At 56.0% G+C, this 27,983-nt stretch overlaps 2 protein-coding genes across 7 annotated transcripts; one reads left to right on the top strand and one right to left on the bottom strand.

The window, feature by feature from the left end:
- On the top strand, window positions 2,877-22,710 carry ABCC10 (ATP binding cassette subfamily C member 10). 4 transcript variants are annotated; one of them, XR_001297176.2, is made up of 22 exons: window positions 2,878-2,994; window positions 3,257-3,428; window positions 5,962-7,180; window positions 8,444-8,671; window positions 9,315-9,471; window positions 9,699-9,808; window positions 11,555-11,634; window positions 12,388-12,559; window positions 13,879-13,977; window positions 14,405-14,594; window positions 15,164-15,241; window positions 15,399-15,593; window positions 16,034-16,187; window positions 16,367-16,556; window positions 18,383-18,726; window positions 19,043-19,212; window positions 19,729-19,889; window positions 20,145-20,398; window positions 21,271-21,416; window positions 21,495-21,608; window positions 21,846-21,958; window positions 22,276-22,710. XR_001297176.2 is itself a non-coding variant. In XM_005696334.3 (22 exons), the coding sequence occupies exons 2-22, from the start codon at window positions 3,268-3,270 to the stop codon at window positions 22,427-22,429; spliced, it is 4,473 nt and encodes a 1,490-aa protein (XP_005696391.1). In that variant the 5' UTR covers window positions 2,878-2,994; window positions 3,257-3,267; the 3' UTR covers window positions 22,430-22,710. The 4 variants fall into 4 exon arrangements, 3 of the variants coding, with proteins under 3 accessions (XP_017894597.1, XP_005696391.1, XP_017894596.1); XM_005696334.3 differs by having other exon boundaries at window positions 21,511-21,608; XM_018039107.1 differs by lacking the exon at window positions 2,878-2,994 and having other exon boundaries at window positions 3,148-3,428; window positions 21,511-21,608.
- Window positions 22,639-27,983, bottom strand: DLK2 (delta like non-canonical Notch ligand 2). Of its 3 annotated transcripts, none has more exons than XM_018039110.1 (6): window positions 27,343-27,552; window positions 26,755-26,885; window positions 26,414-26,477; window positions 24,987-25,117; window positions 24,239-24,383; window positions 22,639-23,561 (listed from the first exon to the last, which is right to left on the bottom strand). In XM_018039110.1, the coding sequence occupies exons 2-6, from the start codon at window positions 26,828-26,830 to the stop codon at window positions 22,826-22,828; spliced, it is 1,152 nt and encodes a 383-aa protein (XP_017894599.1). In that variant the 5' UTR covers window positions 26,831-26,885; window positions 27,343-27,552; the 3' UTR covers window positions 22,639-22,825. The 3 variants fall into 3 exon arrangements, with proteins under 3 accessions (XP_017894599.1, XP_017894600.1, XP_017894598.1); XM_018039111.1 differs by lacking the exon at window positions 27,343-27,552 and adding an exon at window positions 27,722-27,983 and having other exon boundaries at window positions 22,641-23,561; XM_018039109.1 differs by lacking the exon at window positions 27,343-27,552 and adding an exon at window positions 27,732-27,981 and having other exon boundaries at window positions 22,641-23,561.

The raw sequence follows: 27,983 nt of genomic DNA, 5'->3' as shown, positions 1-27,983 counted from the left end.
TGCCCACCACCACTCCCACCAGCTCCAGGAGCGTCTGGTGTGCTCAGCTTACATCAGTCTCAAAACTGAAGTCAGTTTGCAAAGTTGTAGAGTCTTTCTTTGGCCATTCAGGTCTTAGAAAAGTTGGCCATCCTTCCACTCTGTAGACTGCAAATCATCTAGTGACCAATGATTTCCTCCTCTCCCTCTTCAGCTCTCCTCTTGTTACCTAGCTGTTACTCCAACAGTTCCCCAAAGTGGAAGGAAGGAGACAAAATTGTACCTTTGTGCTCATTTTTAGAAACCATGGTGTAAAATTTCTCCAGAAAACTGGGTGGAACTAAGGGGCTGAATTTATAGATATGTATATAATTTCTTTTGGTTGTGCTAGGTCTTCGTTGCTGCGTGTGGGCTTTCTCTAGTTGCAGCAAGCAGGGACTATTCTCAAGTTGCGATGTGCCACCTTCTCATTGTGGTGACTTCTCTTGTTGTGGAGCGTGGGCTCTAGGGGGCACGGGCTCAGTAGCTGTGGCAGATTCTTAACCACAGGGAAGTCTGCCAAATGATATTAATTGGAGGAATTATTGGTTTCAAATTATCTTTGCTCCTCTATCTGCTGCTGCTGCTGCTAAGTTGCTTCAGTCGTGTCTGACTCTGTGCAACCCCATAGACGGCAGCCCACCAGGCTCCTCTGTCCCTGGGATTCTCCAGGCAAGAACACTGGAGTGGCGTGCCATTTCCTTCTCCAATGCATGAAAGAGGAAAGTGAAAGTGAAGTCGCTCAGTCATGTCCTACTTGTAGTGACCCCATGGGCTGCAGCCTACCAGGCTCCTCCATCCATGGGATTTTCCAGGCAAGAGTACTGGAGTGAGTGCCATCGCCTTCTTCATTCCCCCTCTATTTGGGAAAATGTAAATTGCTTGTTTGTGGCAGTCAGAAAGGATCCTATTGGTTGTATGACTCCTTGGCCAAAATTCTTACTGAAAATTAGGACCCTGGAGGGTTATGAAAATGAGGGGACCACACTCTGCACTACCTTCTCTGGATGGTCAGTGGGAACTAGAGCCTTTCAGATGTGCTTGAGCATCAAGCTGGCCATGGCTGGCAGTAAAAAGTGGTAAAGGAGGAAGAGTGATCTTTAACAGAAATGCCCCTAACATTAACTGCCCCTCTATCCAGAAGTGGCCTCTCTAAACAGCCCTCCTGTCCTCTGATTCTTAGATTCCCCACAATCAACTTCACACCAGCCTGCTCATACCCATGCAATGAAAAACATTTATCCTTGTCTAGGATGACATATTTGTTTACAGTGATTAATGTAAACTTGCATGTAGCTCTGTAGTATTGTTTAGCTGTGTCCTATATTTCTTGAAACTACATAATTAGAGTCTGTGTCTTGGTCAATTCAAGATTTTTTTTTTGGCAAAAATATTTTATTTTTGGTAAGGAGGTGCACAACCTCTGGGTATCTCTCCTTTTGTGAGTTAGCAGCCATTGATGATCAATGCCTAAATGATCCATAAATTATTAGAGGGTGTGAAATGCACACTCTCACATCTTAATTTGTAAAAATAGGACCATTGATTTCACTTAAAATTTTTTATTAATTTATAGTTGACTTACAGTGTTGTGTTAGGAGCATTAATTGCTGACATTAGAAATTCTAAGCTTCTCGCTGAGATTCAAAGGGATAATCTTAGTTATCTGTTGAGCTACTTTTCTTTGGGTGCCGCACATACTTGTGTGAGATGTTTACGGATACCATACCCCTTAAGTGAAAGTCGCTGAGTCGTGTCCAACTCTTTGCCATCTGATGGACTATACAGTCCATGGAATTCTCTAGGCCAGAATACTGGAGTGGGTAGCCCTTCCCTTCTCCAGGGGATCTTCCCAACCCAAGGATCAAACCCAGGTCTCCCACATTGCAGGTGGCTTCTTTACCAGCTGAGCCACCAGGGAATGCCACTTAAACAAATACTAAAACTAAGATACAGAAGTAACCTGGCCAAGATCACTCTACTAAACGTTGGTGGGCTCAGGATTCAAGCTCAGATCCATTGAACTATAAAACTTGTTTTTCCACTGCTTCCTTAAAAGATTCATTTCTTGTGTTACTACTCGAAGCAAGACACTTGCCCAGTAGCACTCTAAGTTATTCAACTCTGTCAACAGTACTTTGGTAGTGATATTATTGCCCCCTTTTAATGATAAAGAAGCTGAGGTTCACAGAGGTTAGGTAACTTCCCAAAGGCCATCAGCCTTGGTGTAAGGAAGGAAATGGTTTAAGTGTCCCTAAGTGGCGCGGGTTCCATCCCTGTGTCTGGAAAATTCCCTGGGGAAGGAAATGGCAACCCACTCCAGTATTCTTGCCTGGGAAATCCCACGGACTGAGGGGCCTGGAGGGCAACAGACCATAGTGTCGCGAAGAGTCGGACACGACTTACGGACTAAAGAACAACAAAAAGCGGCACTTAGCTCGCCCGTCTAGCTTCGCATGGCTGGAAGCTTTCAGAATTACTATGAAATGCATGTGCCTGCTAGTAAACAGTAAACAGATGGGAGCGAGTACTCCAAGTGAGAGAGTATGGCTGACGCTGCACTAGAGCTGAGATCAGCCCATTTGCAAGCGAGGCAGCAGAAGCGCACGTAAACAGCAGTATAACCGTGAGACCTGCATCAGTGCGCCTCCTTATAGAGAACCCCCAGAGAGAGCGGGGCGCACGCGCACAGAAGGCCTGAGAATGGGAGGGTCGGTGCGCACTTGGGAGGTCATCCCGCCTCTAGGGGGTGCTAAGCGAGCCGAGCCAGGGTCCCACGTCGGCCGCAGGCTCTTTCGCTTCCACCAGTGTTCGGGATTTCAGGATCCGGTGGAAACCAGTTTTCCTCAAGGTAAACGTTCCGGATCTCTGGGGATGGGGACACAAGGAGTGGGGAAAAGCGGAACCCGGCTAGGGGGCCAGTACAGAAAGCCGCCAGCTTCTGGGAGCCTAAGCAACTCGCTTTCTACCGCTGAGGTAACGCAAGAACTGCCGGGTCCAGATTCCGGGCTGAAGCAAGGGAAGGCCCCGGGGCGGGGTGGGCGTGGGGGTCGTGGGCGGGGTTGGAGGCGGCGAGGTCAGTCAGGGTTCGCGCTGTCACTCTGGCTCCACCCCGCTTCCTGGTCGGCGTCCCGCCCGCTCGGGTGCAGGTTCCCAGGCTGAGCTGGGTCCTTGGGAACGCGGGTTTCCCTCCTTCTGGAAGAGACCTTCCCTCCCTCACCCTCGGCTCTCCCCGCAGGTGAGGCCTCGATGGAGAGGTTCCTGGCCCGGTTGTGCGGCACCAGCGAGTTGCAGCCGCTCCCAGTGTGGGAGGGGGACACCACCGGCCACTGCTTCACGCAGCTGGTGCTCAGCGCCCTTCCCCACACGCTCCTGGCCGTGCTCAGTGCTTGCCACTGGGGCCACCCGAGGTGAGTAGAGACAGGTGCAGACATCTGTCCGTGTATGCCTGCAGACTTCACTCGAAACCTACGTCTCCGCGGAAGTGTACCCTAAATAGTGAGGTCTCTAGGGAAAAAGGAGAATAAAATGTGGCCATTACCACTTTGCAGCATTGTGTCTGTTTGAGGGCAAGTTAACCTGTTTTCCTTGCGCCTCATAGCACTGTTGAGAAACTTAAATTAGATAATGCATTTAAGCATATAATGCAGAGTCTGGCACATTTTTAAACGCCCAATGCATGGTAGCAATCATCACTTTTGTAGATTATCAGATGCCCAACCGCATTTGTCATGAATTGGAGACGAAAGTGGGTGAACAGTGTTTTTAAGACAAAAAGGTTAATGTGTGCTGAAGCTGTTGGACCAGTTTCTCACCCCTGCCATCTAGGAAGCTTCAGTGTTTCTAGGCCAAGAAAAGCATAGGTACTCATCTGGACAGGAAGCAGTAGGTAGAAGAGAAGAGCTAAATTAGAACCTTAATCCTGCCTCCATTTGGGGCTATAAGATGCAGGTGCCGAACTCGCCTTGATTTTGTGCTTAGTCCCTGTATAGCTGGATATGGTAAAATTAATCTCACTTTGGCTACTGATAAGGCAGGAGGAAAGTCTAACTTGTCTAGTCTAACGGACAAACGCGTCCTTACTTAAGATGAGTTACAGAGATGGCAAATCCCTTCCTTGAGTAGAAGCTTCAGATCTGCTTGGTCTTGGAGGAATCCTGCTTTGTCCCTTATGCAGAGACACAAGTCTGGAGATGGCACAAAGGGAGACCAACTGTGCTGAGACAAGTATCTTTTTAAAATGGGCATAGCCCCTTCAGAACTCACAGTGTAAGGAAAAGGCAAGAAAGACCAACATGTAATCCATAGAAAGTATGTTTCTCTCACTTCACTTAACAAACTCTTTGCAAGTTGTTCAAACGGGTAAGAGAGATCCAGAATCTCAGACAGAAAAGAATCTCAGAGGGCTTTGGGTCCAGACTCCTCACTGTTCACTGTGCTGATAAGAAAAATGAGATGCAGAGAAGAAGCGGCTTGCCCATGTTCGTAAACCTGGTTAATGACCAGGCTTGGAGCCAGTGTACCAGCCTCCAAGGGTTCACAATGTTTCTTATTCTGCCCTGCATCTTAAGAAATAGAATTATGAAAGACTGACTTTTACTCAAATATAAACCCTTTTGTATAACTGTGATCATTGAACTTTTTAAAGGAAACTCCAAGCATTTTACTCTACAATTAAAATTTTCAGTCACCCAGCCCTGCCAACAACAAAGGGAGTGTTTTTTAATGCAAGTAGTTCACTCTTGTTTCTTAAAAACATGTTTTGCAAGCCTAGAAGATACAGACAAAACTCAAAAGATGTTTTTCTTCAGCTAATGGAGCTGCAAAAATGATCCACACCGTTTTCTACAACCATAAGAGAGACAGAGAGTGGAATATCCTGAGGCTTCAGCAAGTTTAACCTATACTAATAGAGTACAGACGCTGTGTGTAAATCAAATTTTTATTCATCTAATAGTGCTTCAGGTGAATTTAAGGGCTCTTTTTCAGTTAAATTGAGTTGCTCAGTCAAGTCTGACTCTTTGCGACCCATGGACTGCAGCATGCCAGGCTTCCCTGTCCATCACCAACTCCTGGAGCTTTCTCAACCTCATGTCCATCAAGTCGGTGATGCCATCCAACCATCTCATCCTCTGTCGTCCCCTTCTCCTCCTGCCTTCAGTCTTTCCCAGCATCAGGGTCTTTTCCAGTGAGTCAGCTCTTCGCATCAGGTGGCCAAAGTATTGGAGCTTCAGCGTCAGCATCAGTCCTTCCAATGAATATTCAGGACTGATTTCCTTAGGATGGACTGGTTTGATCTCCTTCCTGTCCAAGGGACTCTCAAGAGTCTTTTCCAACACCGCAGTTCAAAAGCATTAATTCTGAGGCACTCAGCTTTCTTCACAGTCCAACTCTCACATCCATACATGACTACTGGAAAAACCATAGCTTTGACTGGACAGACCTTTGTCGGCAAAGTGATGTCTCTGCTTTTTTATACATTGTCTAGGTTTGTCATAGTTTTTCTTCCAAGGAGCAAGCATCTTTTAATTTCATGGCTGCAAAAGGGCTCTTTTGAGTAGATACTTTGGTAAAAGTGAAAACTCACCCCATAGAGATTATCTGTAGGAAATTTAGGTTGAGGTGACATGTGTGTGTGTTTTATTTGTTTGTTTTGTAATTAGGGTCTTCATGTTCAGTACAACCTTATCTCAGAATTGTTTTTATTTCTGTGGTGAAAGAATGATCAGAAATGGTATAGAAATGAGAAAATGGATTAGGTTAATCCAGGAAGATTTCCTGGGAGAAAAGACCATGAGTTCCAGGATAAAATGGGATGAAAAGGTATACAAAGCAGGAAAGGGAATTGACTCTCTCCGTGAGTGAGTTGCTGGAAGTCTCTCTGGGCCCTGAGTCAGCTGTGATGTGCCTGCCTTCTTTTCTCTTTCCCCCTGTTGTCCCCAGGAATCCAGATTACGCCCCACACTGCAGTCCCGGCTGGCGCCTCCGACTCGCAGCCTCTGTTCTGCTCGCCGTCTTTCCACTGCTCGACCTGCTTCCAGTCATTTTGCCACCAGGGGCAGGCCCAGGGCCCACAGGGCTTGAGGTGCTGGCAGGGGGCGTGGCGGCCGTGGCCTGGGTCAGCCACAGCCTGGCCCTGTGGGTGTTGGCTCATGCCCCATATGGCCGCTCCCGGGGGCCCCTGGCCTTGGCTCTGGCTGCCTTCCTGCCGGCCCCAGCCCTGGTGCTGACCCTGCTGTGGCACTGCCAGCGAGGCACACTCCTGCCACCGCTTCTCGCAGGGCCCCTCTCCCGCCTGTGTCTCCTCATCCTGCAACTGGCTGCTCTCTTGGCCTATGGACTGGGCTGGGCAGTCCCCGGGCGGCCACGGGAACCCTGGGCCCATGAGCCCCTCCTCTCTGAGGGCCAGGAGCCCGAGGTGGCTGAAGATGGGGAGAGCTGGCTGTCCCGCTTTTCCTATGCCTGGCTGGCACCGTTGCTGGCCCGCGGGGCCCGGGGAGAGCTCCGGCAGCCCCAGGACACTTGCCACCTCCCCCGCAGGCTGCACCCGACCTACCTAGCCCGTGTCTTCCAGGTGCAGTGGCAGGAGGGGGCCCGGCTGTGGAGGACCCTGTATGGGGCCTTTGGGCACTGCTACCTGGCTCTTGGACTGCTCAAGCTGGTGGGGACCATGCTGGGATTCTCAGGGCCCTTGTTGCTGTCCCTCCTGGTGGGCTTCCTGGAGGAAGGGCAAGAGCCACTAAACCACGGCCTGCTATATGCCCTGGGGCTTACCGGAGGAGCCATTCTGGGAGCCGTGCTGCAGAATCAGTATGGGTATGAAGTTCGGAAGGTGGCTCTTCAGGCACGGGGGTCTGTGCTGAACATCCTGTACCGAAAGGCTTTACAGCTGGGGCCCAGACGCCCTCCTGCCGGGGAGGTCCTGAACTTACTAGGCACCGACTCTGAGCGGCTGCTCAACTTTGCTGGGAGCTTTCATGAGGCCTGGGGCCTGCCCCTGCAACTGGCCATCACCCTCTATCTGCTGTACCAGCAGGTGGGTGTGGCCTTCGTGGGTGGTCTGATCCTGGCGCTGCTGCTGGTACCCGTCAACAAAGTGATTGCCACCCGCATCATGGCCAGCAACCAGGAGATGCTACAGCACAAAGACGCACGGGTTAAGGTGAGGGGCTGCCTGGGGTCCCTCAGCCTTCCAGAGACCCCACCCAGCCTTCTGGTGCCCAGGTCTCCCATGCACAATACCTGAGAGAGTGAGTGTGTGCTCTAAAAGTTAGGAGCTCAGACCAGAGAAAGACAGATGGGGTTCACATCTTGATTCTACCACTTACTAGTTCAATCACTTCAGACAAGTCACTTCACCTCGTTGAGACTCCTGTTTCCTCATCTGTGAAATGAGGGTAATCATAGCTTGCCTCATAGCACAGTTGGGAGGATCGTGCAAGACGCTGCTTATCACGGTGCCAGCTACAAAGTAAGCACTAAGTTAATGTGGCCTTTAGTAATGTTATAGAATCAGCTTCTGCAACCCTAATTGCAACCCTGAGAGAGGTGGGAACTGAGCTGTCTGGGGCCAAATGGGATTTTAGTGTTAGAGCCAGGATCCAAGTCTCCAGCCTCCTCCTCATCTCAGGCATGGAGGGCCCCGTAGCCACATGTGGAGGCCTAGGAGAACCCCAGCTGCCTCTTTGGGATGGGCTATGGGGAAAGGAGCAGCCATCTCCCCTGCCTGGGCCAACTCTAGGTGTGAGGGTCTGGCTGAGTCAGTTCTGCAATGTACAGTGATTGTGGTACCTTTTCAGAGGGGATGGTGGGCTTCGGGTCCATATAGCACAGTTGTCCATCTCTCACTGGCATAGCTCCGAGTGCTAATGGTGAGGGGGTGTCCCTGATAGCTGGTTATGGCATGGCCTTTTCCCCTACCCATGACAGCTACTGACCAGTCTCTAGGGCCTCCTGGGAAGGCTCCCAGTGCCTCCCTGGCTTGCAGGCGGGAGATGTTTGAATGTTAGGATCCAAGGAGCTTCTCTGGCCCTTGCCCATCTTACCTGGGTCTATCAGCCTGCCCAACCCTGGGCTGTGGTGTGTACTCCTACAGGAATGGTTTCTATACCCCCCTGTGGGGCCAGACTGGTGACCAGCCCCTGAAGCCCACATCTTCTGGCTTTGGGAATGGTTCTTAGTCCCTCATCTAATGGAAGGAGTGCCTTTACCCCAGTGTGGTGACCTCCCCCCACTGCCCTCGTACTTTCCACCACTTCATCTGCTGAGAAGGTGGGGGGATTCCAGCTCCAGCCTGCCCCCAGCTGGGGCATAGGGGAGCTCCAAGTCCTTGACACCCCATGCCGGGAGCCTGGGGGAGGCTGGGCAGAGGAGAACACGTGAGCAGTGTCTCCACTTCGCCCTGCTCTCTTGTCCCTGTCCCTAGCTCGTGACAGAGCTGTTGAGTGGCATGCGTGTCATCAAGTTCTTCGGGTGGGAGCAGGCGCTGGGGGCCCGCGTGGAGGCCTGCCGAGCTCGAGAGCTGGGGCGACTCCGGGTCATCAAGTACCTGGATGCGGCCTGTGTGTACCTGTGGGCTGCCCTGCCGGTCGTCATCTCCATCGTCATCTTTATCACCTATGTCCTCACGGGGCACCAGCTCACTGCCACCAAGGTGAGGACCAGGAAGGCAGGAGCGGGGGGCGTGGCTGCAGGGAGATGTGAGACGGAAGCAGCAGCACAGAGACCGCAATGGAGTGGGGCGTGGGCCGGGGGTCTCGTGCTGCTGGGATGGAGTGGAGGGCCCCTGTCTGCCTTCTCCTTCCCCTACTGAGGGGAAGTTCTCTGAAGGGACCTTTCATCTGGGGCCTCGGATATATGACCCTTCCCTCTGCGAAGGAATTACTTCTTTTCCCCACCTCTTCCTCTCCAACTTCTGGTTGGGTCCCCTTAGCCTCATTCTGATGGCCCTGGGGGAAAAATTCATGATCTAGTGCAGGATGGATCGAGTGCTGGGTCTAGCCAGGAGATGTTGCCCCTTAGAAATTCTGAGAAGGTCTCAGCGTGAGTTGGGCATGTGTGTTTATCAGGGAGTGACCTGAGTCCCTGGAGGGTATCTGGGATTTCTGATATTCTTAGAGTGGCCACCTCTACCATCTGTAACCCAAATATCAACCAGCTAAGCCCTCAGTTCTGCTGCTGCCTGTTCTCCCCTCCACAGACGTGTTTGCAGGGCCACCCATAGAGCAGGCCTTCAGATAATTCCTAAGCTTTAGGTGATGCTTCAACCCCTCCCCCCCACCTCTGACCCCACTTAGGTGTTCACTGCCCTGGCACTGGTGCGCATGCTCATTCTTCCCCTCAACAACTTCCCTTGGGTGATCAACGGCCTCCTTGAGGCCAAAGTGTCCCTGGACCGGATCCAGCATTTCCTCGACCTTCCCAACCATGACCCCCAGGCCTACTACAGCCCAGGTAATGGGAAGCTGGTGGGAAGAACCTGGCACAGGGGAGCAGAGATCTGTAGTCCTTCAGTTGCAGTACACAGATGCTGCCAAGAGAAGCCAGAGGAGCAGAGTCTAGGTGGGGCAGGTGGTCATTTCCCCAGGGAGAATCCTCAGACCAAGACCGAGGCCAGACTATCCCTGGGCAGGTAGGTTGTGGACTAGAAGCCCAAGGTGAGTGGCCTCTTCCTTGTACAGATCCCCCGACAGAGCCATCTGCAGCCCTGGAGCTACACGAAGCTCTGTTCTCCTGGGACCCAGTTGGAACCAGCCAGGAAACCTTCATCAGTCACCTCGAAGTGAAAAAGGTTCGTTGGTCAAACGCCCTAGGAGAGTCTCCAGACTAAAGAAAGACATGGGAGCTCAGTGACTGATAGACCAGGACAGAGCCAGTCATAGCAGCGGTCCCTGTGGCTCTTATTACCGAGAGGAAGAACAGAGAGGTTTTGGTGGGCAGGCTTGAATTGGAGAGGTGATGAGATTTTATCTCAGGATGGCATTTTTCTAACACCTAGCTGCTTCAGAGCAGTCACATCCATCCCTGGTCGCCAGACCGCTCATGTCCGCCTAGTCCAGACCAGCAATTGCATTTGTCTCTCTCTGTCCTGCGGGGGCTGTCGAGTTCAGAACAGACCCCATAACTTGTCCAGCATCTTCCCCAGGCTGGGGAGCCCCAGCAGCCCCTTCTCAGAAGGATATTGCAAATGGTTTAGATAATCCTCTATTTAGCCTGGTGAAAAGGCATCACACCCTGTGACTCACACCAGGGCATACATCGTCAAAGGAGCACTTGTAAGAACGTTCCTGGCAAGACGGCAACTCCTGCTCACCAAGTCCTAAGTTTTCACTCTCCCCTGACCCGTGTCCAACCCTTTGCCCCACAGCTCAACCCGGTGTTCTCTAGCTGTTCCTGAACCACCTCAACCACATTTGGCTCACATTTCTGGCTTGGGCTACATGTTTTGTTTTTCGTCTTAGTTCAGGCAAGACAAGGCTGGAATTTTTCAAAGGAATTTTACTAACGTGTCAGTTGGGGTTTTTTTGGATTAAAGTCATAGAAAGCCGCTGGAGCTAGCTTAAGCCAACAAGACTTTGTAAGACGGATATAGGGATGAATTGCAGAATCCACAGTCAAGCACCTGGGCAGATCTCGGCCGCAGCTCGGAGCCAGGCCTCGACTTGCCGAGCTGGTCCTTCTGTTCGCTCCTTCTAGATCTGCCTCCTTTCCTCTCTGGATCTGCTCTCCCCTAAACAGAAGTAGGCCTGCAGAGAGCCCTTCCACTTATAGGCCCTGGACAGAAGGAGGGGGGTTCCCAGGGCTAGGTCTTAGATTGGTCTGGTACCCACTCAAAGACAGGCTCACCCTGGCTGCCAGGGTGGGCACCACAGACAGCTGCTAGGATCCCACCTTTTTCTAGAGAAGGAATTGTTTTCCTTTGTGAACCCACTCCAGTATTCTTGCCTGGAAAATCCCGTGGACAGAGAAGCCTGGTGGGCTACAGTCCATGGGATCCCAAAGAGGGGGACACTACTGAACACACAGACATACACACAGATAGCTCCGTGAATGTATGTTACAGCCAAGCAAGGAAGGGAGCACAGAAAATTTTAAACTGCAGGTCACAGAAATGAGCATTTGTGTAAACATTGCTTTTTGTCCTGAGTCTTTAGAAGTCTGGCTGCAGGTGGACTTAGCCAGCCCACTATGCAGGCCCCAAAGCCTGCAGTCCTTCCTTCCCCTGTCCCCATCCTGAGTTGCCTGCCTCAGTGCTTTCCTGGAAAGTTCAAGGACAGTTTTCCTCCCATCTCTCTGGCACACTGTTCCTCTCCAGAGGCTCTTCACACAGTGAAACTGATGCTTCTCTGAGTGGAGAATAAAACACTGCTCCCCTGGGGCCAGCATCGCATCAGTCACTGAAGCACACCTTAGTCTGTGGGCTGGGGAAATCTTTCCCTTCAGGCTTAACTGGGGCCTAGAGAGAAGCTGTGGGGTGACTGGCAGCCCAGGGCCTCTGGAGGGAGGCCTGACACTCATGCTTGTGGCTTGCTCGCAGGGAATGCTGGTGGGCATCGTGGGGAAGGTGGGCTGCGGGAAGAGCTCGCTGCTGGCCGCCATCACCGGGGAGCTGCACAGGTAAGCAACTTGCCGGCACCCCCATCCTTAGTTCTGCCCTTCGCCAGCGCCTCCCTGGCCCCCGCTCGTGGTAGACACTGTTTTAGGGGCCAGAGATGCCCAGATGAGCAAGACCTGGTCCCTTTCTTGGGATAGTTTTCAGTCTGGAAAGGGAAAGGCAGTCAAGGAAGTGGATTCTCATAACCATCACTGGAGAAGGAAATGGCAACCCATTCCAGTGTTCTTGCCTGGAGAATCCCAGGGACGGAGGAGCCTGGTGGGCTGCCATCTATGGGGCTGCAGGGAGTCGGACACGACTGAAGCGACTTAGCAGCAGCAGCATAACCATCACTGCAGAGTGTTAGAAGTACTGTAACAATGAGTGAAGAAATAAATGGAAACACCTGGCATCAGCTGCTCTCAGAGAGTGTCAGAAGGGATCCAGAGAGGAACAGAAGTGAGGGAGGGCCTGCTTGTTTCACTGTGAGAGTGAATGTGTGCGGGGTGCTGGCCACACTCTTTTCTGAGCACCTTGACCTTGACAGCTGTTTGACTGCAGTCAAAGAGCAGTTTCTGCCCTACCGGTCCACAGGGGGCCTCCAGCCTCCTTAGGACCCCTTTACCTCAGTGGCTGCCAATCCAGAGAGCCATGTGACATGAAAGGGGCCCCCGTGCAAAAGACAGCCATCAGGAGAGGCTTCTGAGAGGCAGGGGCTGAGCCGGGAGGGGACCAGCAGGGAGCCGGCCCCACACTGCTGGCCTTGGTCTCTGCAGGCTCTGTGGGCAGGTGGCAGTGTGGGGACTGTCCAAAGGCTTCGGCCTGGCCACCCAGGAGCCCTGGATCCAGTTTGCCACCATCCGAGACAACATTCTCTTTGGGAAGACATTTGACGCCCAGCTGTACAAGGAAGTGCTGGAGGCCTGCGCCCTCAATGAGGACCTCAGTGTGAGTGCCTGGCCTCCTGCTTCCCTTTGTCCCTGACACCGCAGGTCAGAGACTTGCTTCTCTGGGAAGGGGTTGCTTGTACTCGGGCGTCATTTATCCAGGACTGGCCGCCAGGCTATGGTCCTCACAGAGTGTCCCGCGTCTGCGCAGCACCTGGCAAGTGTAGGGGCTGGTGACCAGGTACTCCACACAGCAGCCGGGGGACTCTGTGGGTCTCTGAGACTAGGGGCGGGTTTCCCATGAGGTTTAGCTCTCTGCAGATCTGGCTAATGGTTCTGATTCAAGAGGGCTTCCCCCACCTCCCCCTGAAAGAGTCATGGTCATTCTAGAGAAGTCTGGCAAGCCACTAGAATCCCCACATCCAGAATTTAGGGGGAATGAGAGACCAGCTTTGTCCCCTGACTTTTCCCCGGCAGGACTGTGGTCAGCACTACCCTGTCCAGGTAGATGTGGAACATCCCTGGAAAGGAAGACCTCTGACTGACCATGGGACATCCTCTGTCCACTTCTCATTTGCTTCTACCTCGGAGACATTTCCCACATGTCTCCTGGGTGCAGGGAACTGCTCTGAGCACTAAGAAAAAGAGGTGAATCACAAAGCTTTTCCCTCAGGGGAGCCACTGTCTGGTGGACCACAAGTGCTTCCTCTGGCATGAGGACCCCTTAGCAAAGGAGACCACTCCCCAGGCCACAGGGAGGCTCAGGTACCTTCCTCCTCTAAAAGCCTAGGGAAGTTTCACTTCGAATTTGCCCATCTTCATCCTTGCCTGTGAAAAAGGCAGGGTAGTGAGTGTGACTACCTGTAGTCAGGGTAGTGAGTGTGGTTAAGAATCTGCATTCGTGTCCCGCCCTTTACTTGCTATGGAATGACCTTGGACAGCGTATGTACCCTGAGCTTTGGTCTTACCTGTGAAATGAGATAGTATCAACATCAGAAGGTTGCTGTGGGGTTGGGTGAGAGGATGCATGTAAACTGCTCAGCACGTAGAAGGTGTTCAACGGGGTTCCCTGGCCGTCCAGTGTTTAACGCTCTGTGCTTCCACTGCAGGAGACACAGGTTTGATCCATGGTTGGGGAACTAAGATCTCTCATGCCACAAGGGATGGCCAAAATAGGAAAATAGAAAGTGTCCAACACATGCTTGTTGCTGCTGGAGTTGTGGTTTGCCCCCTCTGGCTCCGACACCCCAAATTTAAGTTCAGTCTCCTCAAACTCCCTGGCTCTCTCACCCCCGCCATTTCTTCCCAATGGAGGGATGGGAAATGGGGCAGAAGGTACTGGGAGCTCGCTGACCAACACCGGGAGGCCTGTCCTGTCAGATCCTGCCTGCTGGGGACCAGACGGAGGTGGGGGAGAAAGGCGTGACCCTCAGCGGGGGACAGCGGGCCCGGATTGCCCTGGCTCGTGCTGTCTACCAGGTAAGTTGAAGACAAGAGGTGTCTGGAGCCTCGGGACTCAGAAGCTTGGCTGAGGGGTGAGGGGGTGGTGTGGGGAGAGGGGGTGGTGTGGGGATATTTCCATCAGCATCCGGTTTCTTCCCTCCCTCCTCTGTGCTGCTAAGGTGTTGGTCCTTTGGCCATCCCATCCTCCTTTTGCTGATTCAAGGCAGCATTAAAGACCCTTTGGAAAAAACATTATGTGGCCTGAGGCACTAGAACCAGCACAATTGAGCACTGGCCTCACTTTACTGGAGGCAAGTCCACCCTCTGGTCTCACTTCCTTCTTTACTGCTATAGGGATAGCCCTCAACCCTCCTGCATGACGGCCTCAAGATCACGTGCTTGGAGAGGTCTGGGTTCTGGCTAGAGGACCTGGCTCCCATGGTGTCCCCACCCCCCTCCCCAGGAAAAGGAGCTGTACCTCCTCGATGACCCTCTGGCTGCCGTGGATGCAGACGTGGCCACCCACCTGCTGCACAGGTGCATCCTGGGAGTGCTGAGCCACACCACGCGGCTGCTGTGCACCCACCGCACTGAGTACCTGGAGCAGGCTGACATGGTGCTGCTGCTGGAGGCCGGGCGCCTCGTCCGGGCCGGTAACATGGGCCACAGAACTGGCATGAAGGATGGAGAACAGGAGGGAAAGGAGCCGTGGATCTGGGACTCGGGGCTTGGGGAAACCTAGAGTACCAGGATCTCTGAGAGCAGTCTGATGTCCTCAGAGAAGAAAGAGTCAGGTTTAGAACCGTCATTTTATTTACAAATAGATACACAGAAACTCTGATGGATTATTATCCAGAGGGAAATGACCATCTGCAGGTTCACTAGATAGAAGCAGGAGGAAATGAAGCTCCGGCAGTGTTAGGAGTTGCAGGAAGTATGAGGAGAAAGCCCAGCGGTAGTGACAGGACTGGGTGCTCACACGTGGCCATAACTCTCCTCCCAGGGGTGGACCTTTTCTGTCTCTGCTGATCAGGCTCCAGACACAGAAGGAGGGCCGAACTTGATGGTTCTGCTCAGGGTCTGGGGATCCAGGGCAGAGGCCTGCTAGGGGAAGTCAGGTAGGGGTTCCAAAGAGCATGGAAGGTGGACTGGCTGACACGTTTAGAAACACATAGACTGCACCCCAAAGAGCCCCCTCCTAATCTCTCCTGCTGCCTTCCAGGGCCTCCCTCTGAGATCCTGCCATTGGTACAAGCTGCCCCCAGAGCCTGGGCTGAGGATGGACAAGAGTCTGACCCAGGTACGGTCTGGGGGTGAGAGGAAAGGGCCTGCTCTTCCCCACCACGCTTGTAGAGACAGGTTTCTAGGAAGTTTGCCTGCCCCTGAAAACACTGAGGTTTTCGGCTATCATTCTATAAGCTGAATTCCCCACCCCGCCACCTCTCTGATCCTCGCAGCCACAGCCTGGTCCATGGAGAACCCAAAGAAGACAAAGGAGGGGCTGGAGGTGGAGGAGAGCGCATCTGGCCAGCTGCGGCAGGAGGAAAGCAAGAAGGAGGGCGCCGTGGCCTTCCATGTGTACCGTGCCTACTGGAGGGCCGTGGGCTGGGGCATGGCTCTCGCCATCCTCTTCTCTCTGCTTCTCATGCAAGGTAGGAGCAATCTCTGCAGGCCTTCATTCCCCCACTCGCCCTGTTGCCTAGGTCCCTGTCACTCGCCTCACCTTGTGCTAATCATGAGAAAGCCCAGAGACCCACCAGGCGTGGGCAGCAGCTGGGACCAGAGGCACATCCCTAATTCTGAGAGTCCCGTGACTGGCGAGGGGTAGGGAGGCTGGGCTCCGTAGCCATCTTCTGACTTGCCCGCAAGGCTGACTTCCCATTCTGCAGATTTAAGATCACACTCTCCCCAGAGCCGAAGGGTGACTGGCCCGGGAAAGACACGTGCACTAGGGAGGACACGGGGTGGTGGCAAGGTAGGGAGGGCTGGGGGCCAAGGAGGGTAGAAACCAGAGTCAAGGGCAGAAGAGGGTGTCTGAATGGAATGAGGAAGGTGAGTCTGTCTGGCAGCTTTCTCTCTCCCATCCCCCCAGCCACCAGGAACACGGCCGACTGGTGGCTCTCCCACTGGATCTCTGAGCTGAAGGCAGCCAAGAATAGCTCCCAGGAGGCGCCAGCCCCCACCAGGCTGGGCTCTGCGGGGCCGCTGTCTGCCCAGCTGCTCCTCTTCTCCCCCGGGAGCCTCTAGTGAGTGGCTGGGGCACAGGTCTGGGGCTCTCATTGGTTCCTGGGCAGGGAGTGAGCTGGGGGCTGCCGTTACAGGGGCTGTGTCTTCTGGAAGGTGGGGAGAGGTGGCGTGGGGGCGGGGAAGGGAACCCTGAGTGGCCCCACTTTTGGTTACCCACAGCCCCCTCCCCACCACCCAGCACCTCAGTGTTCCCACTGCCCAAAGCTGCCCCCAACGGCTCCTCAGACCTCCGTTTCTACCTCACCGTGTACGCGACCATCGCTGGTGTCAACTCCCTCTGCACCCTTCTCCGGGCTATACTCTTCGCGGCGGGCACCCTCCGAGCAGCCGCCACCCTGCATCGCCGCCTCCTGGGTCGAGTCCTCATGGTGAGGGGACGGGAGGGTGGAGGTGGCCTCGGGGGCCCCTCCCAGTACCTGGGTTCCACTGGGGGGCCCGTCACATCCCCCAGTCCTCAGGAGAAATCAGCTCCTCTCAGATGGGTGCAGCACTTGACACCTTGAGACCTGGAGAGACTGAGAGCAGTGCAGCTGCTTGGGTTCAAATCCAGTTACTTAAGCCTATGGGTTTCTCGTCTGTAACGTGAGGAGAAGAGACTCTTCCTGAGTCATTTCCAGTTGGACTTCAAGCTCAGAGGACTGAGTTAACCACCCCTTAGTTCATGTGCAGAGAAGGCAATGGCACCTCACTCCAGTACTCTTGCCTGGAAAATCCCACGGATGGAGGAGCCTGGTGGGCTGCAGTTCATGGGGTCGCTAAGAGTCGGACACAACTGAGCGACTTCACTTTCCCTTTTCACTTTCGTGCACTGGAGAAAGAGATGGCAACCCACTCCAATGGTCTTGCCTGGAGAATCCCAGGGACGGGGGAGCCTGGTGGGCTGCTGTCTATGGGGTCACATAGAGTTGGACACGACTGATGTGACTTAGCAGCAGCAGCAGCAGTTTTATAAATGACATTCTGTCCTTTCCGGCTTTATTTAGAGCTCATTTTAAGATCCATGCCTGTTGCTGTGTGTGTATGTTGTCTGTTGCGTACCCTATAGTACATTATGAGGATTCATCAGTACATGGAAAGCACTTAGCATAGTGCCTGGCATATACTGCGTGCTCAATTAGCAATTATTATTAACAATGTTATTATTACAGAGCTCTTTTTTGTCTGGTATCTTATTAGGGCTTCCTTATAACCCTGTGAAGTGAGTACTGTTATCCTCTTTTTACAGATGAGGAAACAGGCTCTGAGAGTGCATGTGACCTGGGCAAGCTAGTCCTGTGGCCATGAACCCAGGACTGTGTGGGTCTTTCCCTTGCCTCTCAGGAAGCAGCTGCCCACTGTCTGCTCACATCTTCAGGCTGTGAAGGAATTGATTTTATCATAAGCTGACATTAGGGGTGACATTCGCAAGTCCCTTTGACCTAGTTCCCTGCCTTAAGAAGGACTGTTCTCCCAGTAAAGGCAGAGAGTTGGGAGACAGGGAAGGCGGGGAAAGGAAAAGGGTTGTCTTTGAGACGGTACCTCCCAGTAATGAGTAGTCTAAATAGCTCCTGAGCCCCTGCTCTGTGGCAGGCAGGCTCCGCTGAGCCCCTGGCTGCTGTCTATGCAATCAGCTCCAGGATGTGTGGTTCCATTACCACACATCCATTACCACTTTTGGAGATGAAGGATGGGGGCCTTGAGGAAAGAAAGCCCCCTTGGCTGGGGTCTCACATCTGATAAGCATCAGGGCTGGAATCCAAGGGGCAGTCTGATTCCAGAGCCTGAGCCCTTGACCATGAGACAGTATTGACTTGACCGCTGTCCTCACCACTCTGTCCAGCCACAGGCAGTCAGGGTGTTCCTCCTGACGTTGAAATTGTACTCAACATGGCCTGAGGTCTCCACCTTCTGGAATGGGATTAGCTCCCTGCCCTCAAAAGCTGAGTAGGCACGCGTAGCATAGGGGTAGAGGGGTGGCCAGCCTGGCCTCTCAGGGTCCCCACCAGCCAGAGGGACAGAGAGCCCCTCTCTTGCCCACCCTGGGGTATTGTTCTAAGCTCTTTCAGCCCCTCCTTGGTGCCCTGAACTCTGGGAACACTTTACTGCTTTCCTGTCCTCTGCCTTGGGCCTTTCCCCCCAGCCCACCTCCCCGGGGGCGGCCTCCGCGGCTTTTCTGCCTTGTCCTACCCTGGTCCAACCACATCTCTTCTCCCAGGCTCCGGTGACTTTCTTTGACTCCACACCCACGGGCCGGGTCCTCAACCGCTTCTCCTCTGACGTGGCCTGTGCGGATGACAGCCTGCCCTTCATCCTCAACATCCTGCTGGCCAACGCAGCAGGCCTGCTGGGGCTCCTGGCTGTGCTGGGCTTCAGCCTGCCCTGGCTGCTGCTGCTGCTGCCGCCTCTGAGCGTCATCTACTATCGCGTGCAGAGCCACTACAGGGCCTCCTCGCGGGAGCTGCGGCGCCTCGGCAGCCTCAGCCTGTCTCCCCTCTATACCCACCTGGCCGACACCTTGGCCGGCCTCCCTGTGCTCCGGGCCGCCGGGGCCACCTACAGGTGTGTGAGTGCCTCTTCCAGCCAGAGCCACAGGCGTGAGATGCTGGGATGGTCGGGGTGAAGTTGGTGGAGGGGATTGGTGGTGGATCTCAGGTCCCCTGAGAAGAGAAAGGTGGATGATGGCACTAGGGGAGAGAGGAAGGAAACGGAAAAAACAGGTTAGTGAGGCCGAGAAGCCCCCCTGTAAAAGAGCGCACTGATTCCTCCGTAGCTCTGAGGTGCGGCCTGTGGGCAGGCGGGCCAGCGCCAAGGAGGGGGTGTTCTGCAGGGAGGAAGTCTGGGCGGGCCAATGCAGCCACCGCGTGGCCTCCTCCAGGTTTGAGGAGGAGAACCAGAGGCTCCTGGAGCTCAACCAGAGGTGCCAGTTTGCTGCCAGTGCCACGATGCAGTGGCTGGACATCCGGCTACAGCTCATGGGGGCCGCAGCGGTCAGCGCCATCGCGGGCATCGCTCTGGTGCAGCACCAGCAGGGCCTCGCCAACCCAGGTGCCACCCCGGGGCCCTTCAGTCTCACCTCAGAAGCCTGTTAGTCCTCGTCCCCCCCCACCCCGACTACCATGACGTCTCCCTTTACCGCCAAGGATTTTCACCTCTTGACCAGGATTCCCTGTGAGGATGTTGTCATTCTCAAGACCCCCGTTTCAGAGTTGGGGATGCTGAGTCTCGAGGAGTCCCTTGCCGGGTAGTGGTGGGTCTGGGGCTAAACAGGTCTTCTGATCACCACCTGCGCCTGCTCACCCCGTCCTCAGTGCCTACTACCCCACCCCAGTCCACCTGCCTTCTCCCTGTCCCCCTGCGTAGCCTTTCCAGGCCCACCCTCTCCCTTGCATCCAGCCTCCCGTGGGCCTGGCCTGGCGCCTGCATCTTCCCGCTTCAGTGCTAGCTTCCTTTAAATGCCCACGGTCCACAGCTTAGGGTTCGGCCATTCTGCCCACCCCCTCCCTACATGCATCCCAGTGTCCAAGCCTGCCCTAGCACTCTGTCCTCTGTCTCCTCCCCCAGGACTGGTGGGCCTGTCGCTGTCCTATGCCCTGTCCCTGACAGGCCTGCTCTCAGGGTTAGTGAGCAGCTTCACGCAGACAGAAGCCATGCTGGTGAGCGTCGAGCGGCTGGAGGAGTACTCCTGTGACCTGCCCCAGGAGCCCCGGGGCCAGCAGCCACAGGTAGCGCCAGCCTGGGCACTGGCACCCTGAAGGCGCCCCCAGTTCCTCTCCTTGTGCCCCTCACCAACGTTTCTCCACTCCTGTAGTGTCCCTTGTGATCTCCCCATTCTACGTGCCTGTCCCCCATCCCTCCTAACTCTCCCCACCTCTCCTCTCACACCATCCGTCCCTCCCTTCCACTCTTCAACCCGTTCCTCCACCCTTCCCCGCCGTCTCACCCGTCTCCCGCCCTCTCCCATGCATGGACCCCACCAGCTGGGCATCGGCTGGTTGAGCCAGGGGAGCGTGGAGTTCCAGGATGTGGTGCTGGTGTACCGGCCTGGGCTGCCCAACGCCCTGGATGGGGTGACCTTCCGCGTGCAGCCTGGAGAGAAGCTGGGCATCGTGGGCCGCACGGGCTCCGGCAAGTCTTCCCTGTTGTTGGTGCTCTTCCGGCTGCTGGAGCCCAGTTCCGGGCGAGTGCTGCTGGACGGCGTGGACACCAGCCAGCTGGAGCTGGCCGAGCTCAGGTGTGGGGGAGTGAGAAGAGGGGACACGGCTGCTGGTAGAGAGAGGAAGGCCCAGCCAGGAAGGCTTTATATAAACACAGAGCAGCCAGGGTGGATCAGGAGGTGAGACAGAGGGTGGGACAAGCAGGCTAGAATAGTGAACTCTCTGCACTCAGGCCTGGATTCAAAGCTGCGGCCTTAAGTCTTTCACCTTCCCAGCTTCATCTTGGACTTCCCAGCACATGATGCCTTCCACTCTAGACCACCGGTCACTGTCTCCTGAATCAGAGCCTCCCAGGTGCCGTGCCCTGGGGCTTGGGACAGCTGGTGACCTGGGCCAGTAGCCCCTGGCCACAAGTGGCTTCATCTGGAGCCAAACATTCCCCCAACCACGTTACTCTGTTATAATTTTCTCTTAGTTCCATGATATGGGAAAAGGTAGGGGGAAGTGCTGTCCTAAAGCCATTACTGACCGCAGGCCCTGGCCCTGTCCTTCCTGCCTTCTCTTGTAACCTGTGCTGGCCTCCCCTTATGGCTTGACCAGAGAGCTCCTCAGGACCGGATTTCAGGCCTGCTTTCAATGTGGAAGCGTGCCCTACCCAGTCACACTCTCTGGCTGTTCCTTGCCATCCACTGCTGCCCCATGACCCTGGCGTCAGTGCCACACAGTTTGGCTTATGCTTGTTCTGTTTTTGCCCCTCAGGCCTTTGGTTTCCTTGGTGTTCCTCATAGCACCAGCACAATTCTAGGTGCATGGCTGACCAAGCAGGGAGCAGGATGGGGACTGTGATCAAGTCTTACCCCATGCTCTCCTGAAGGGCTAGACCTATAACTGAGACCTGTGCTGGGAGCAGAAGTGGTCACATCTCGAGCCTCAACCCCTGTCCCCCCAGATCCCAGCTGGCGATCATCCCCCAGGAGCCCTTTTTGTTCAGCGGGACTGTTCGGGAAAACCTGGATCCCCGGGGCCTGTATGAGGATGGGGCCCTATGGCAGGCGCTGGAGCAGTGCCACCTGAGTGAGGTGATCGAGTCTATGGGTGAGTGTCCTGTCCTGCGTGGTGGCAGGAGGAGCAAGCAGAGAAGGGCTGGAGGAGGCTTGGAACCCCAGGGTGAAGATGCTGTGCTTTGCAGGTGGTCTGGATGGTGAGCTGGGCGAGGGGGGCCGGCGCTTATCTCTGGGGCAGAGGCAGCTGCTGTGTCTGGCCAGGGCTCTCCTCACAGATGCCAAGGTAAGACAAGAGGGAGGGCCATTCGAGAGGGCCAGGAAGAAGGCAGGGGACAGGTGAGGGCTGAGGAAGAAGACTGGGGAGAGGTCTCAAGGGACCGAGTTCATTTTCCTTTTAGAGCTGGAGGTGGGGAGCTGTGGGCTGGCCTGGGCCAGACCAGGAGGTGGGGGCTTGGAGGCTTGGGTAGCAGCCTCAGCTAACCCTCTTCTCCCCTCTCCTAACCCTCCCAACATGTTCCAGATCTTGTGCATTGATGAGGCCACAGCAAGCGTGGACCAGAAGACAGACCAGCTGCTCCAGCAAACCATCAGCAAACGGTTTGCCAACAAGACAGTGCTGACCATCGCCCACAGGTGTGTGGCATCCAGAGTGAGAATCTAAATCGGGGTGTCATGGACCCAGAGCCTCGCTTCCTTTCAGGGACCCTGGAGTCAGGGCTCTGGAAATTCTAACCCCTGTGACTCTCAGCTCCTCATTCTCTAGGCTCTCACCAGGCTCCTTGGAGGGCGCGGTCTCAGGGAACATGCAGCCCCTTCCCTAGCTCAGAGCCCAGGGGCTGAAGCCTGTGGGGCAGGGGGCTGCTGTCCAGGAGGGAAGAGGAGGAAAAGGAGGTCAGCCTTCTCTAGGGTGCTGTCTTCCATCCCCGCATTGACCACCCCTTCCCGTGCAGGCTCAACACGATCCTGAACTCCGACCGGGTGCTGGTGCTGCATGCAGGGAGAGTGGCAGAGCTGGGCTCCCCTGCCGCCCTGCGCACCCAGCCCCACTCGCTGTTCCAGCAGCTGCTGCAGAGCAGCCCGCGGGGAGCACGCTCCTCTCCGTGAGGGCCCAGCCCCCACTGCCAATGGTTTACACTCCTCCGTGTCTCTACCTCTCCCCCTCCTCCACAGAGGGGAAAGGGCGCCCTGGGCTCCTCTTCACAAGCCACTCTGTGTGTGGGCAGAGTCCCGTGGCTTCCCCAGAGGCAGGCCTCTGCTCTGGCGCTCCGGCATCTGGGACTCCAAGTGGACTTTTTCTGGCAAAGGAGCCCACGTGCACTTCCGTAGTTTTATTTGATAAAATTCCCATTTTTACATTCTGTGTATTAAAAAAATAATATTTGTGGCATGAGGCTGAGGTCCCTCAGTGTGTGTACCCCAGCTGAGGGGTGGCGAGAAAGGGCCACTCCAGTCCATGCGCCCTAGGAGGTGAAGGAGGGGCCCAGAAAGCCCCCACCTCCATCACAGAGCAGTGGTCTTCCCAGGCTCGGGGGGCAGGTCAGGCAGCAGAGGGAACCCTGCTGGCAGCATGCTAACCTGACACTCCTGGTCCTGGCGTGCTGGGGCGTAGTGTGGGGCAGGGTAGCAGCAGGGTCCAGGGGGGCAGAAGCCCCGGCGCCAGGCCCTCAGGGTCAGCAACACCGTGGACAGGACCAGGGCGGCAGTGACGGCCCCAAACACCACCACGGCCACCAGGCTGGGCTCGCCCAGCCCGGCCTCTTGCCGCCGCACCACCTCCTTCACAGAGATGCGCAGCAGGCCGGCACCCACGCTGTGAGGGATGGGCCCTGTGGCGGGTACCAGCACAGCCAAGGTGGGCCCTGGGGGGCTGTCCACTGTGGCGGCAGGACTCAGGATGGGCAACACTAGCTCACAAGTCTTGCCACCATAGCCGCTGGGGCAGAGACAGTCAAAGTCGTGGACCCGGTCCCGACAGCGGGCCCCTCTCTGGCAGGGGCGGCTGGCACAGTCGTCCAGGTTGATGGTGCAGAAACGCCCAGTGAAGCCTTCGGGGCAGAGGCAGGAGAAGCGGTTGATGCCGTCCAGGCATGTGGCGCCGTTAGCACAAGGCCGCATCAGACAGTCATCCACGTTTACCTCACAGCGGGCACCCACGAAGCCCGCCAGGCAGCGGCAGGTGAAGTTGAGGGCAAAGCCTTGGTCGTCCTGGCACTGCCCACCGTTCCGGCACGGGGAGCTGGTGGGGGAGGCAGGGAGGGTGTTTTATCAACTGCCACCTGCAGGGTAGACCAGGTCGACATCCGGATCCCTGCTACCACCACCCCTCTCTAGCTCTGTCCCCTCGAGCCACTCTCTCTGAGCCTCAAATGCCTTCTTTAAAAATGGGATCAGAGCAGTACCCGGCTTCCCAGGTTGTGAGGGTTAAATGAGATGATCGAGGTCAAGCAGGTAGCAGAGGGCCTGCCCCAGGGTCAAGAGCAAGGCGAGTATACTGTTCGTGTCCTCTTAGACTCTCAGGCCCGAGGCGGGAATGAGGACAAGTCCAGCCCCACAGGCTGTCTCCTTTCACCATGAGGCCTAGGCTGCCGCATGGGACAACTTCAGGGGCTGCACGCCAGCTTTCCTGGGAGGATGAGGGGGGTCCTAGGCCCACAGCCTCCCCAACCAGGGAAATCACGCAGTGATGAGTTATACCTCCAGCCCCTGTCAATTTTTGTCATTGGAAAAATGGTTCAGATGGTGTAAAAAAAAGCTGAGAAGCCCCTAGGATACTCCCGCAGACTGGGGTTTTATCCTTGAGTGTCCCCATGTGGGACTTTGGACCCTCAGCCCTAACACTGCCCCGCCACCCCCCTCCACAGTCCTCTCTCCTCTGTCAGCAGATTCTCACCTAACCCCGGGGCCAGCACTCACCCTGCCTGCTCACAGGGTCCGGCCTTGCGCTCACAATCACGCCCGTGGAAGCCTGGTGGGCACACACAGTGGTACTCACCGCCCCCGTCATACACGCACTGGCCTCCGTTCCGGCAGGGGGACTGCGTGGTACAGATGTGTTCATCTGCAGAGGAGACCGGGAGGGTTCTAGGACAGCCCCTCGCACGTGGCACCCAGACCTGCCCAGGCCCCACCCAGAACTCTGTGGGGCTGGCTCATACTATAGTCCCGACCTGGATGGAAAACAACACTGAATTTGGAGTCAGGAGGCGCCTAGTCCTAGCCCTGTCAGTCTGTCTCAACGTGCCTTTGGGTAAGTTGTATCTCATTTGTGTATCTCAGTTTCCTCATCTGTGATATGAGGACAGTTTCCCGCAGGTGTCTTACCTACCACAGAGGGATGTGTTGAGGACCAGTTCAGATAACAGATAGGTATAAAGTCTACAACTATAAAATACTACAGGCTTCCCTTGTGGCTCAGCTGGTAAAGAATCTGCCTGCAATGTGGGAGACCTGGGTTCGATTCCTGGGTTGGGAAGATTCCCTGGAGAAGGGAAAGGCTACCCATTCCAGTATTCTGGCCTGGAGAATTCTATGGACTGTATATAAAATAGTACGTATTTGAGGGTTTGAGCCAGACACAAGAGGCACTCAATAAATAAGGATGCATGTTTCTCCCAAGACACGTGGGGCCCCCAGTCCAACAGCTACCCTTCCTACTCCCTACCTTTGTCACAGAACTTGCCTGCCCAGCCGGGGTGACAGATGCACTGCCAGGGCTGGTGGCAGGCGCCGTGCTGGCAGCCAGGCATTCTCACACAGCGCTCACAGTGCAGCCCCTCCCAGCCGGGGTCACACCTGACGGGGGGAAGCACAGGGTCAGGGCTCGGTAGGAGGAGGCGAAGACAGGGAGGAGGCAAGCTCAGAGCTTCCAGGAAACAGGAGACAAACAGGACAGCCCCTAAGGGAAAGCAGGCCTATCCCGGGTGGATAGAGAGCTGCGCCAGGCCGCCAGGCCACCAGGCACCAGCGCTGGCGTTCTGGTTCTGCACTCTGTCCAACCTTTCCAAGCCTCAGTTTTCTCATCTGTAACCTGGGGTGACATCTGGCAGGGATGTGTTGAGGAAGAAATGAAGATGAGGGGCTTCCCTAGTGGTCCAGTGGTTAAGAATCCACCTGCCCATGAAGGGGACACAGGTTCAATCCCTGGCCCAGGAAGATCCCACATGATGAGGAGCAACTAAACCCATGTGCTGCAAACTGAGCCCGTGCACCCTAGAGTCTGTGCTCCCTAGCAAGAGAAGACCCCTCAATGAGAAGACCCCTCAATGAGAAGCCTGAGGACTGCAATGAAGAGTAGCCCCTACTTGAGGCAACTAGAGAAAGTCCATGTGCAGCCTGAAGAGCCTGCACAGCCAACAACAAAGATAATTTTTAAAAAGAAAAGACATTAAGATGATGTCTGTTAAGTGCCCCTAGCACCATTTCTGGTATATCTGAGGTGCTTAGAAACATTTTTGAAAGAAGAGTGACCTTGAAAGGTCATCAGGACTATCTTCCTACTCTGATTCCAGGGCAAGGCCTGCTTTAGAGAGTCCCCAACACCCCCAGCCCCTCCAGCAGCTTGCCTGTCAGCTCATGTTTTCACATCCAGACACACTCCTCCTGCTGCAGAATTTACCTGACCCCTACCCCAGTGTGTCAGTTACTTAAATTCATCAAAGAAAGACCCCCTTGAATAAGAGCATCTCCCCAAGAACCCTGGCAAAGCCTCTTTTCCAGGCTAAGCCGTCTGTCTTATCTTTATCTCCTCCCCCTTGCTTCATGGCTCCCACTCTCCACACTCCCTCAAGCTTCAGATCTTTCTCCTGGTATCTTGAAGAGGAAAGTTTTAGAGTTCCTGGACCAGAGTTGGGAGAGTAAAGTGGGAAGCCGTAGTTAGAACAGGCAAAGGAGAGGCAAGGCAAAGTGGAAGGGGGAAGGGTTGGGCATGGTGCTGGGCCGCCCATCTGCCCTGTGTGCCACGGCTTTGAGGGGATGCGGGGAGCCCTAGACGTTCTGGATCAAGCCTGGGGCTTGACTCGGTTGTGGGTATGGAGGCCTGGGAAATGCGGAGCAAAGGGTTTGGGAGCACCGAGCTCTACCGAGAGGTACCTGCAAGAGCCGTCAGGCGCGCAGCAGCCGTGAGCCAGGTCACAGAGGGAGCTGCAGTCATTGCCTGCAAGAGATTGATGTGGGAGGGGTGAGCCCGGAGGTCAGGGTTCGGCTGCCTGAGATGCCGGGCCAGGGAAAGGATGCAGGGTCCCGGTAACTGGAGGGGCCCAGCTCTGGGGCAAGGTAGAACAGACTAATTGCATTCCAAAGGGAGGTACTGGCTGTCGCCAAGCCCGCGGTCGGAGCGGCTTGCAGTGCCATCTCCGGCCGGCAGAGGTCAACGTGCGAGCGAGGGACGGCCGGACAGGGCCGCGACCACAGCCCCCCGGGGGAGCGCTCACCTCTGGCTGGCTTTACGGGTGCCCCCAGGATGCACAACAGGCAAACGAGATGTAGGCAGCGGCAGCCGCTGGGCATGGTCAGCGCCGGCCCCGGGACGGACAGACGGATGGATCGCCGGACGTGCAGACACCTGTGGGATGACATGGGCTGAGAGGCGGCCGGACGTGGAGATAGCGGCGAGGATTCCGGTTCGGTTCCGAGTGACAGGAGTCGAGGGGGAGAGGGGGGTCCAGAGAAAAAAAAAGCGGGGGGAGTGGTGCAGCGAGAGGGCGGGGGCGAGGAAGGTGTGAGCAGGCGAGGGGATTGGAGACAGAAACGCGGAGCCGGCTCCGTGGAAAGGAGGTGAAGGATGGACAGCGCGAGAGAGGTCAGGACGCGGGCAGGGCCGGGGCTGGGAACGCAGTCGGGACGGAGGGGTACTGGGATACCGCCGAGAGGCGACACGGGGGCCCGGCGGCGCGCAGTCTCTGCCCCCGCCTCTGACTCCGCACGTCCCCCTCCTGTCTCCGCCGCGCTGGGCTCGGCCGCGGCGCGGGGCTTCGGATACCCAGCGCGCCCCCAGCCCGGCTCTGTCCCGCGGTCCTCACCTCTGGCTGGGAGGCGGCGCGCCGCGGGGCGCAGAGCGAGGCGGGATCCGACGGACTCCGCCGAAGGGCCAGACCACGGAGCGGGGCCGCCCCTAGCGGGTCGCGGGGCCGGGCACCCAGGCGGCTGCCATGCGAGCCGAGCGCTGGGGAATCTGGGCCTCGAGGCGACCCCGAGCGGCTGCGGCGGCTCCTCGCACGCGCTCAGGCCGCCTGCCAGGGGCGGCGTGTGCCGGCGGAGCCCGCCTCCCCCCTCCGCTCCCAGGCTGCCGCCGCCGGCCCGCCCCCCACCCGCCCGCGCCCGGCGCTCCCACCCCCAGCGGTCACTCCTTCCTCGCGGCCTCGCGCTCCCCTGGGCCCCCGCCCGCCGCAGTCACCCGACCTCTCCGAACCTCGCCTTCTCCGCTGCAAGGAGGAAATTACGGGAGGCTAAGTGGGAGCCGACTGTAAAGGGTCGGCCAAGTGTGCGCAGCCGTCATTCTCCATCTCGCATCTCCGCCTTCGCGACCCGAGCCGCTCACCCCGCGCCCCACCTCTGCTCTCCCCAGTCCGCCGCCCATCACGCCTCTCAGATAAATCTCGCGCACGCTCAGGGCACACTTGACGCTCCCGGCCCTCCTCCTGTCACCAGCCCACGCCTCCTC

Source organism: Capra hircus, chromosome 23 (assembly GCF_001704415.2).
Source record: "Capra hircus breed San Clemente chromosome 23, ASM170441v1, whole genome shotgun sequence".
NCBI classification, from domain to species: Eukaryota; Metazoa; Chordata; class Mammalia; order Artiodactyla; family Bovidae; genus Capra; species Capra hircus.
Note: the sequence above shows the minus strand (reverse complement) of the source record. Positions and strands in the feature narration are given on the sequence as shown.